The sequence below is a fragment of the Macadamia integrifolia genome, unplaced genomic scaffold, assembly GCF_013358625.1.
Source record: "Macadamia integrifolia cultivar HAES 741 unplaced genomic scaffold, SCU_Mint_v3 scaffold69, whole genome shotgun sequence".
In the NCBI taxonomy this organism is placed as follows: Eukaryota; Viridiplantae; Streptophyta; class Magnoliopsida; order Proteales; family Proteaceae; genus Macadamia; species Macadamia integrifolia.
In genome coordinates, this window is record NW_024870513.1 from 603,594 (window position 1) to 616,102 (window position 12,509).

Below are 12,509 nucleotides of genomic sequence, written 5' to 3' on the forward strand. Positions count from 1 at the left end.
CATTGGCATGCATTGAATAGATTACTAAGATACTTAAAAGGTACTATAGATTATGATTTGCATTATAGTGGAAACCCAAGTGTCTTAAAATGTTATTGTGATGCCAATTGGATTTTGGATACAAACGAATCATTAGCAACTAGTGGGTATGTTTACACACTAGAGGGTGGAGCTATTTCATGGAAATCGGTGAAACGATCCTATGGAACAGGCTCCACTATGGAAGCAGAGTTCATAGCCTTAAAGAAGGCTGGAACGGAAACCGAATGACTTAAAAATCTTATGGCGGACGTACTATTGTGGCCAAAGCCTATTGCATCAATATCATTACATTATGACAATCAGATAGCTATTGCTAAAGCAAAAAAGCAAAATTTACAATGGAAAAAAAAAAACACATCTGTCTAAGACATAGTCTTGTAAGGTAGTATATAAGTGAAGGTTCGATAGCTATCGACTTTGTGAAGTCAAAAAGCAATCTAGCGGATATATTCACAAAGCCATTGCCTACAAAGATTATACATGATTTATCTAAAGGAATGAGCTTAAGGCCTGTGACATAAGTCATGTGATGGACACCCAACCTATGTGAAGAGGATTTTTCTTGAATTAGGTTCAAAGGGTAAAAACGAAGTCATCGGATGACTTGCTTTGTGCTACTATAAAATCGTTAAAGTAGTACCACCACAAAGAAAAGAAGATGAATTAAACTCTTACTCAGCAATAGTTCACAAAAGTGGGGGGGGGGGTGTAAACTATGGTACACACTATGGGCTGACCTAAGTGGATGTAAGGGGGTGAGACCGCCTTCCGATGAGAGTTTTATAGGCGAACTTTCTAAACATCCATAAAACCAGGATAAGGGACAAGGCCAACTCTTATTAAAAGGAAAAAGTCCATTTCATAAAGGGATCAAAGATATGGTTGACCTATAGGATATGGTTGGTAAGCTAGTCGTCTACAATGATGAAGAAAGGTTCAAGAAGTCTGACTTAACCCGTACTTTGTAGCGTAGTTCACCAGATCTAGTGCAGGTTCAAGTCCTAAAAACACCTGTAACGACATGTCCTATTACGTCCAATACGTTCATTAAGCTCATACATGTTTTTTATCAGAATTTTGAAACTTGTGGGGAATTGCAGTATTAATATAAGTATTTATTTTATATTATAAAGTTTCAAAATTATGACATTTCCCCTTGTTTTACTTTTTCACTTTTACTTTCACTTTAACTTTTGGGTCTTGAGCTCAAAAGTGTTAGAGGAAAGTTTTGAATGAAAAATTCAAAAAACACAAAAGCAAAGCCAAAGACTTGTCTTTTAGGACAAGTTGTTTAGTCCCATATTGGAAGTAGATGAGTGGGAGTGTGGGCATATATATATATATATATATATATATATATTTGTTACTTAAGGGTGCAAGCCTTTTGGAGAGGCACTCTCCCTTGTCATGTGTGTGGGGGGGGATCCTAGGGTGCTTTTGAATCATGCGCATCGAGCCGAGCTCACACCAATTTTGAATTTTTAAATTCAAATATGTATAGGTACGTAGACATCCACCCATACATACATAGAGGTGTCCATACATAGACATGTTTGTATGTATACAAAGAGGTGTCTATACATGGACAGGTGCCTCTGTAGAGTGTACAGGTAGCACCCAAATGAATCTATATACTCTGTATTCTGTTAAGAATAGAATATACGTTTTGGCATTTTTGCCTCTCTTTTTCTCCCCTCCTTCTCTGTTCTCTGTTGAACCATTGCATAAAACAATGTTAAAAACCATGATTAGTGAGCCTAGCCATTCTCTCCTAAAGGATTAGAGTTTGTGTACAATCAGACATAGATCACAGGGTTGCTTTATCTTGGAGGTAAAACGTAGGAATCTTCATTTGTACTGATATAGGTGGTGTTTCAGACCTTAAGGAGAATGTCTTCTGATATGACTCAACCCACCTTGGTTCGTTTGCTTCAACAACTCTGCATCAAAGGTTCTTCTATTGCATTACTGGAATACTGCCATCCATACAATGGTCTTATACGGGTACCATTTTCTAATAATATTGATGTTTTATCCGTTAAGTCCTGCCATATTTTGTTTAATGCCCATATTAACCTTCGTTAATGTATTTTGATCATATTACCTTCCTTAATGTATTTTGACCATTTTACCTTTTTAATACAAAATTTTATTTTCCTCTCACCTCTTTCTTCTTTGATGAACTGCAAGGAGAATATCACCAATCTGGCTTCGATTGATTGTGTTTGCTCGATCTAGGGTAGACCTTGATGAGTTTCACCTTTTTCAAGGCTACGGTAACATTGGAGTCCATTTGGGATCGGAGATCTTTCACGGATTTGGCATTGTGGAGGGTCTTGCTCTCTTTGATTGTTGGAGACAAGTTGAGAGCCTCATGAAGCATTCAAGAAACCTAAAATACTTTTCATTTTTTGCAGGATTTTCAGAAGTGTTTTTAACTTGTCTTTTTTCTGGTTCGTCTTTGTCCTGCCCCATGGGTGTCTTTTTTGTTCTGAAGCTTTAGTCCCACATTGACTCCAAGCCCTTAGAGGAGAGAGACTATCCCTTCTCTCATGTTTCACACTAGAAATGGAACCCTAAAATGATGTAGAAATGAATAGAAATCACAACAACAATCACACAATCAAATACAAAGATTTACGTCGTTCGGAAAGATTGCGTACGTTCACGGTAAGATGAGATTTTGGTTTACTATAAATAGAGAATAGGGTTACAACTGCTCATCCTAACATCTCTTTTAGATTGGTTACAAAGAAAGAATCCTCGCGATAAATATATAGCGAACCCTATACAAGAAATTTACCAAAATACTCATTAATCTCTAAAAAACATTTCTTAGGGTTACCGCCCCCAAGCCCCTGCATGGACCTGTCAGTTCCTCGAGGCCTTTGACCTCTTAATGATCCTTCAGAATAAGCCCACTTTTGCAAGCGATGGATTACAAGACATTATTATACCCCCAATATACCCACACACCCATACATACTTGTATTGATAAAACTTCTACGTACATCCACCAAAAAAAATTAAATTCTTCTACGTACAGAAACTATTGAAGGGAACCACTTTTATATATATCTCAACTATGGAATAAATTTATGTGCTTTATTCTATCTTATTCTGTATTGTTTTACATATTGATCTCATATCGTTGTCAGCGTTTGCATTCAAACGCAATACTGAGCATAGCCATCCGAATCTTGTGTTAATCACAAATTAAGGGCAACAATTATGTGATTCCTGAAGGATGTTTTATCTTGGGGATTGAAGCACAAGTTACCAGATTGCACTATTAAGAATAACGGTGTTTACAATCTTAAAAACAATATCGATCTCTTTGACACGACTCTACCCGATTCATACTCGGGTTCTACTGCAACTTTGTTCTGATTGTGATTCTAAGACAACAATATTCTGATTATGGTTCTATTGCAAGATTATTCTAATCGTGGTTCTTCTGCAAATTTTAGTCCATCTCATATTTTATCGGTTCTATTACAAGAAGACCTCAACGGACACCTTCTTCAATTCTGAAATAGTTCAATTGGTTACAAGTGTCTTAGGTGGGAGCATTCTACCAAAAAAAAAAAAGTCCTTAGGTGGGAGCTGAGTATGTGGCCTGTTTGTAAGACAACCTTTTCATATCTTCATAGGGTCAAAAAAATTGTTTTGGCGCCTATTTCTAGGATAACCGTTGGAGTTAGTTAGAGAGCCTCTAAAATTATAGTTACAAGGGCAATTCTATCTCAGTCAGTTACTTTTAAATGATTGCAGGATATTCTTTGGAATCTTAATTTTTGTAAAAAAATAAAACACGGGCAAAAGTATAAGATTTATATGAAAATGCCTTTGTACTAGATAATGTAAGAACTTGTAGCATCGTATTGATCATTTTTCTTGAATAAAAAATAAATAGAATTGGAGTCGAATTATATCGAATTGATTCTATCCTTAAGGTTTTTAAACACCCCTAATTGTGCAGTCGGGTTGACTATTGCATTTATACCTCCAAGATAAAACAACTCTCAATCACATAAGGTGCACACTGATATGTGATTACATAGGGAAGTCTGAAGGCTATACTCATTATCAGACACAGAAACTTGAAAGAACATAACACAGAGTGAGAAGAACAAAAACACTTTCTAAAAACCCCTTGTCAAATTTTCAGACCATCTATAAATTATATAGATAGCATACCTTTTCACTTATAGTGTATCTGTACATATGTATGTCTACAAGCATCTATGTACACGTGCTTGTATGTGTACAAGTGTCTCTGTACACATACGAATGCGTCTGTACACCTATATATAAGTGTAGACCCACACTCGCACCCACAACATCTTGGTAAGTAAAATATTTTGAAACTTTGGACACACATAAAATTTAACAATTTCAAGGACAAACAATAACATTTGAAATATTGAGAGAGTAGATCCTTACCATGACCATGTATGTTCACCCACATGTATGTTCTCCTTCAAGGTCATCTCTTCACACATTGAGATAATGACTTGCGCGCTCTCTTCATAGCTAAAAGTAATGACGAAATGGGCATTAGCACAACTCTATCTGTTTATCAGAATTAATTCCAAATCACTCTTTGGTTGAGTTAAATTTTGAGGGGCAAGGCTGGATACCCCCCCCCCCCCCCCCCTTTTTTCTTCTTCTTCTTCTTCTCTATTTTTTGATTCATTAATAAAAATTTCAAGGGTTGCTTGGGTCTTTGACTTATAGGTATTAAAAAAAAAAGGGTTATTTACAGCGCCACCTCCTAGAGAATGCCAGTATTATAGAAACACCTCTCTCTTTCACCAAATTAGACTCAGACCACCTACCGTCAGTCTCCGTTAAGGAATATACCTTATATGCTGATGTCAGCTACTATATTTTATTTTAAATATGAAAATGACCTTACCAAATGTGAAGTCCCTTAAATACCCATGTAATGAGTCTCAGCCTCACCTTTCTCCCAAATCAAGCACCAGCGATCACGGTGGTGGTAGTAGCGGCGTCGGCGACAGCGACGATTAGCACGAACTCACAGTGGTGGCGGGCAGTGGCAATGATGACAGTGGCAATCAACACGGGTTAAACACATAGAGAGAGAGAGAGTTCCTGTTGATTGCCGCTGTCGTCGGCATTACAGCGATCCATTCCGATGATCGATCCATCACAATATGTGCAATAGCCTTGGTTCTTGATTCTACACCGGAGGTTCGACGACTGAGTTTTCCAGATCACCGCTGCTGACACCACTCCTCCACCACGCTGACACCCCTCCCCTTCTCTACTTGTCAAGTTCCCTAATATGGCAGATTGCTTGTATGTTCACCTAAGGATATCAATTTAAAATCGAAAACTGTTTATCGAAATCAAAGAGAGAGTGCAACTTGCTCAAAGGTTGCAGACATATATATGATGGTCACCGTCCTTTTCTAATTAGCTAATTGCTTGCAAATGGTGTGGGGTTGAAAGACCCAATACAATTAATATCATGCAAAGGTGGAGGCCTTCATGGCTTCATATATGAAGTAGTCAAATATTACCCTCCTACAATGTACAAAATGATGGGTCCTCTGGGCAAAGACTTAAACTAAAGAGAGCGTAGTTTCCTCCACTAATTAAAGTAGTTTCAACTTTCAAATGAGCAAGACTGACTAAAACGAGGCATTAAAGTGGTCTCAAATGGATCTGGAGAAGACTGACGAATAAAGAGAGACTGGTCTCCTCCACTAATTAAAGTGGTCTCAAGTGAGCCCAATTAGATTTGAAAATCGAAAGAAGCAAATTTGTGAACCAACGAAGAAAGTAACGCTATAGGTTTAAATCCCCATCGTATATATTGTTAATTTGATAAAAAAAAAATTAATTTTATCACATTAAAATTATCGAGGTTATACTATAATAACCTTCCAAATTATTTTATCTAGTTTTATATATATAAAAAAAAAAAAGTTATTTGATCTGGTGTGTACAAGTTAAATGGCCTATCAAAAAACAAAATTACATCTTAAATGGGATATAAAATATTGTTGATCTAGACACCTGAACTATCAAAATTAGTCTCAAGATGATTGGTGAAGAGATAATCATGTGGGAAAATTATAAGATTACTCAATATTAAGTCATATTATCTACCCAAAATATTTTGTTTTAAGTAAAGGGAGGAGGATCTACACTAACGGTATATAAAGGAACTTTACACACTAGCATTTTAGTTTTTAGTGACCGTTAGATAAGATAGGAACCATCTCAACTGTTAATCCATCCATAGCTAAATCTCTCTTCCTCTATCGCCATTGCATTCCATGCTGACTAGGTTCCTCGGGGTACTAGCCCTTGAGTGTGTCAATCATTATTAGGTTTCGTTCCGTCTTGTACACCTTCATCGGCGAGGATATCAGAGATGGGAAGGAAATGGGAGAACAAGAAGGGTGATGCCACACAATGGCAATAAATCGTATGTGTTACATCGACAATGCAAATGAACGGTTGAAATGTCTGATGATCAATGTAGTGGTACCATGTAACTATGTTAGTGTGTGTATCATTTTTCATTTAGACAAATAAAATATTTGATGAGTAATTTGGAATTCAAATTTAATATTAAGTAATTTTTTTTATCATCTACCGATCGCTACCTGGTTATGTGATCACTATGTCGAAAGAGAGAGAGAGATACATAAACATCCAACCAAGGGCAAAACGGTTTTGTTATCACCCTTTATATTGTGAATGGAGATTGGTACGATCATTTAGGCTGTGTTTGGTAGCCAAGAGAATAAAATAAAAGAAAAGAAAAAAAGTATAATTTTTGTACTCTTTTCCTGGGATTAATAATTTTTCTTTGTACTTGGTCTGTCTTCACTCAAGAGAAGATTCTCCTTTTCAAATTCAAAATTTCTTTTAGGAATTGTGAAATTTTCTTTTATTCTCCCCAAAATTTTCTTGACAAAAACACAAGAAAATGGGAGAAAATATGAAAACATATTAAGACAAAAAATGAATGATTGCACAATGATTTCCTATGTGTCTATCTCTCTCTCAAAATCCAAATTTTTTTGAATTTTTTCTTTTATTTTCTTCTCTTGATAACCAAACATACATACTCTTTTTATTTTTTTACATTTTCTTTTCTTTTCTAGATTCTTTTTTCTTTTTATTTCTTCTCTTGGTTACCAAACATAGCCTTAATCTTACATATGACTCTCTTTTTTATTTTCATATATATTATTTTTATTTCTTTGTAGACAAAATGGTCGCGGTATATGCAGAAAAATAGGAATGCGGAACGTTCAGAGCTCGGTGAATGTTTGCGTAAGTAATATGATTGACACGTGTTAAATATATTAATCCTGCTAACAGAGTTGTAACTTGTAAACAGTTATAACTCTGTTTAATATTATTAATATTTAAATAAATAAATAATAAAAATCTCAATATAAGCGGACTCCTCTTTTCATTCCGCTTAGAAATCTCGGTCCTCTCTTTCTCTCTCTCCTTGTTTCTTCTTCAAGGTTGTTCCTTCTTTCTTCTTCTTTTATCACCGTTCTCCAGTCTGGTTGAAGTTTTGTTTACCAATTTCAGTGAAGATTTGCATCTATGGTAAATTCTCATAGGTTAATAGTATCTACTCAATAAGTAATAATAAAATCCTAAATATTCAACAGTTTCGTTTATTTTATAAATTCAAATTTGTCTTTTGCCATACATGCAAACTTTATTGTCCAAATCCCTTCCCTGATGATTAATATATGAATATGATATTTGGATATGTGTGGCCAAGTCTCTCATATGCTCTGTGTCTGAAAATAGTTATATTGATTTTTTTTTTTATCTCATTTTATTTTGAGAGAGAGAGAGAGAGAATATGATGATGATGATGGCGGCTGTAGAAAGAAGGAACAACGTTGAAGAAAAAGCAAGGAGAGAGAGAGAGAGAGAGAGAATTGAGATTTCCCAACAAAATCGAAGAAGGAGTCCGTTTAGATTGGATTTTTTTTTTTTAATATAAAAAAATATTAGACAAGTTAAGTAAGCACATCCGTCATCTCTTCACCCTAAAACTAAGTATCAATTGCAATATAAAAAACTAATAGATAGTTTAAATTTAAACTAAACTTAAATGGACGATTAATATTAAAAGAAAGTGAAACGTCCCACTACCACTCGCCCTTTGTCCTTGTAAATGACAGGTAATGAGGTCAGTGTTGGAGCAGATCCAAATTCGTTAGATACTGTCATCGCCGTGGCAGAGAAATATAGGAGAACCGCTGAGCTTAATCCGAGCCGCCGGGTGTCCACAGTTCGCAAAGCCGACCGCGTATAACCAATTATCGTCCTCGAGGGAGTCCGCGAAAATGGAGGGTTGAGACTTTGATTGTATATATAACGTATTTTTGCGGACCGAGATGTTATCAGAGTCGGAACCTTCTTCACTACACCGTTCTTTCTTGTTCTTCGTCTGCCTCTTCTTTGTTTCTACCATTGCAAGAGCTTATGGGAAATCGAATTCTTTTGCACCACCATCGTCATCATCTTCGCCTCTGCGTTTCGGCAGGAACGGAGAGTTTAAGATCCTACAAGTTGCCGACATGCACTACGCCAATGGGAAGGCCACCCCGTGCGTGGACGTACTTCCCAATCAGTTCTCCGGTTGTTCCGACCTCAACACCACCGCCTTCATCGAGCGCATGATCCGAGCCGAGAACCCCGATTTAATCGTCTTCACTGGTATTACGAACTTACGAATTTTCGTCTGTGAACTGTGCTCTGTACCACTTCCATCCTCGATTGAGCACTACCAACCATACATTTCCATCGTTTTTCGACCATTTAACCAATAGAAAAACAGTGTTCTTTCCTCCCCCACCCCCCCCCCTCTTTTTTATATATTAATTTTAAGTCATTAAAGATTTCGAATTCACTCTGTTTAGCGAATTGGTGCGACCGTCAGAATGAATCTACTTTTTGTTTGTAAATTGTATGTATACTGCGTGCGAGAAGTAGAAGAGGAACCTGAACGATCTATCCGGGTCTTTTCTTTCTTTCTGTCTGTGTTTGTCTTAAAGGGGACAACATCTACGCTGCCGACGCGACGGATGCAGCAAAATCTTTGGAAGCCGCTTTTGCCCCCGCCATCTCGTCCAAAATCCCATGGGCAGCTGTGCTGGGGAACCACGACCAGGAATCCTCGCTGTCAAGGGAAGGGGTGATGAAACACATTGTTGGCATGAAGGGCACCTTATCCCGACTCAACCCTCCTGCGCACACCATCGATGGTTTTGGGAATTACAACCTCGAGGTTTTTGGTGTTGAGGGTTCCACCATGCAGAATAAGTCCGTCCTCAATCTCTACTTTCTAGACAGTGGAGACTACTCCACGGTTCACTCAATCCCTGGCTATGGGTGGATCAAACTTTCTCAACAGCTTTGGTTCCAGCGAACTTCTTCTCGGCTCCAGGTATTCCTTTCACATTACCGAATTTGTTAGTTACTGTACTTCCTGTTTGTGTTATTGGTGATCACCTATAAGTTATCCTTGGAGCCGACTCAAGTGAAAACAATGTCGTTTCTATTTTTCAAACTCAAGTGCAAAAAATGTTGTTACTATTTTGAGAATTACTTAAGTGATCAAGGGTATGTCATAGCTGTTCGATCGAAGGTGTATTACTGCCATTCTTTCCATAACAGTTGGGATACTCTAAATCGATCCCGTCACCATTTAATTTATAACTTTCAGCTTTGCTTTGTTAATAGCTTTCCAAGTAGTAACATAATTGCATGTGAATGGCTTGGCATCCAAAATGTTGATTATGTTACACTAATTTATTTCTGGCAATTTAGTGGGCGAGCCTATGGTGCAACGGTTAAGTTACACTATTGCATCATGTTGGTCATAGGTTAGAAACTTGGAAACAACCTCTCTTGCGAAGCAGGGAGTAAGGCTTCATACATTTGACCCTTCTAGACCCTGCAGTATCAGGAGCCTTGTGTATTGGGTTACTCTTTTTATTTAGAAAAATTATCTTGTACCACCCTTATTTCTAAACTATATATGACATACCACCCTAATTTGCCCAAAATATCTAGTACGTACCCTGTTTTGCGAAAAAAATGACTGTTAAATCCGTTCCGTTAGAGCAAAATCGTTAAGTGGTGGCGAGTTGTGGTTGCTATTTTCTAAATGGCAAGTTTACCCTTCCTCAAGGGTAAACTTACTATTTTACCCTTCCATGTAAAACCCCCAAAACATTGAGTTGCAAGTTTAGGCTCTCTCTCTCAGTGTTAATTAATGGCAACCTTGTAGAGATGAAGCCAAAGATTAAAGTTGTTACTCACATCCTCTTAACAGCACTCAATATGTGCGGACATGATACAAAGTGAGGTTTAGTTTAGGTTCAAGCTCTTCCAATGGCAGTTGCTGTTGAAACGCAACCCTAAAATGGTGCAGAAGATAATGGAAAAGCAAAACAAACAATGCACACAGATTTTACGAGGTTCGGCAAGGTTGCCTATGTCCCCGGTGAGATGAGATCCTGCTTCACTATCAATGGAGAATAGGGTTACAGCGCTCTTCCTCACACCTCTCCGTATTGCTTGCATTACAGAGAAAGAAACCCTCGCTACAAATATATAGCGAAAAAAACCCTAATCCGGAAAGTACACAATTACCCTCAAATAAAAAATTCGAGCAGGGGGCTGTGCCCTCCTACACCCACTACTATGCAGGGGGCCTCCTGCCCCCTAGCAACCCCCACGGCCCGCTAACCGGCTAGTGGGACCTTTGTCCTGCCTGTCTAGGTGCTGCACCAGTACTCCCTGGATTAAACTGCGACGTAATACAAGACATCATACACCAACAATCTCCACCTTGCCTTGAATTCTGTCGGGCCTCCTGTAAAGATAATTTGTAGATTTCATCATTGTAACTCATTAGAAGTACAAACCCGCACCTGTTTGGTGCATCCCTCATCTTCAGCAATGAGTAATATTAATCAAGTCTAAATAGGACTCGAACTTCTCTATGGTAACTGGCTTTGTAAACATATCTGCAGGATTGAGATCTGTATGAATTTTTCTCAAGTGAATACTGCCTTCTGACACAAGCTCCCTGATCTTGTGAAATATCACATCAATATGCTTTGTCCTTGCATGAAACACCTGATTCTTTGCAAGATGTATGGCACTTTGACTGTCACAATGTAACATTGTACCTCCTTGCTCCAACCCCAATTCACGAACCAGTCCAGCCAACCAGACTCCTTCCTTGGCAGCCTCAACTGCTGCCATGTACTCTACCTCTGTAGTGGACAATGCAATTGTAGACTGAAGCATCGCCCTCTATGATATAGGTCCACTGGCCAATGTAAACACATACCTTGTAGTAGACCTCCTCTTGTCTAAATCACCAGTATAGTCAGAATCAACATAACCTGTCAATTCTATAGAGCTTCCCTTGCCACTGAACATAACACCTATATCTTTAGTCTTGCTCAAATATCTGAAAATCCACTTAATTGCATTCCAATGCTCCTTCCCTGGATTACTCATGTATCTGCTAACAACACTGACTGCATGAGACAAATCCGGCCTGCTACAGACCATAGCATACATGAGACTCCCAACTGTGCTAGCATAAGGGACTTGAGACATCTGCTCCACCAGCTCATGTGTTGTAGGGCATTCCCTTTCAGATAACTTGAAGTGGCCAACTAACGGAGTGCTAACCGGCTTAGCCTTTTCCATATTGAAATGCTCTAGCACCTTTTCAATATACCTCTTCTGAGTTACCCAAAGTTTACCTGCATTTCTATCTCTAAGGATTTCCATGCCAAGGATCTTCTTAGCGGCACCAAGATCCTTCATCTCAAATTCAGCACTCAACAAAGACTTCAAAGAGACTATATCATGTTTGTTCTTTGCAGCAATGAGCATGTCATCAACATAAAGCATCAACAAAATAATGGAATTATCACTTGACACTTTATAATAAACACAACTATCATACTCACTTCTTGTGTAGCCAATCTTCATCATATGGGAATCAAAGCGCTTGTACCACTGCCTAGGAGATTGCTTAAGGCCATAAAGCGACCTCTTAAGTAAATAAACATGGTCTTCCTTTCCCTGCACCTTGAAACCTTCAGGCTGCTCCATGTAAATCTGTTCCTCCAAGTCACCATGAAGAAATGCAGTTTTCACATCAAGTTGTTCAAGCTCTAAATCATACATGGCCACCAAAGCAAGTAGTACCCTGATCGAAGTGTGTTTCACCACTGGAGAAAATATTTCATTGTAGTTTATCCCCTCCTTCTGTGCATTCCTTTCCCTGCACCTTGAAACCTTCAGGCTGCTCCATGTAAATCTGTTCCTCCAAGTCACCATGAAGAAATGCAGTTTTCACATCAAGTTGTTCAAGCTCTAAATCATACATGGCCACCAAAGCAAGTAGTACCCTG

General features: G+C 38.1%; 1 protein-coding gene across 3 annotated transcripts in view; it reads left to right on the top strand.

Moving 5' to 3' along the window:
- Nucleotides 1–8,220: 8,220 nt before the first annotated feature.
- The window catches only part of LOC122069674 (probable inactive purple acid phosphatase 29), a 42,576-nt gene continuing 38,287 nt past the window's right edge, over nucleotides 8,221–12,509 (top strand). For 2 of the 3 annotated variants that reach the window (XR_006137512.1, XM_042633738.1), the window contains exons 1-2: nucleotides 8,221–8,781; nucleotides 9,120–9,511. Coding sequence is in view for 2 of the 3 variants with exons in the window: in XM_042633738.1 (XP_042489672.1) it covers nucleotides 8,460–8,781; nucleotides 9,120–9,511 (714 nt within the window). In the remaining variant the exon portion in view is untranslated. The remainder of the gene's footprint in view (nucleotides 8,782–9,119; nucleotides 9,512–12,509) is intronic. The other variant, XM_042633739.1, reaches the window with a different exon arrangement.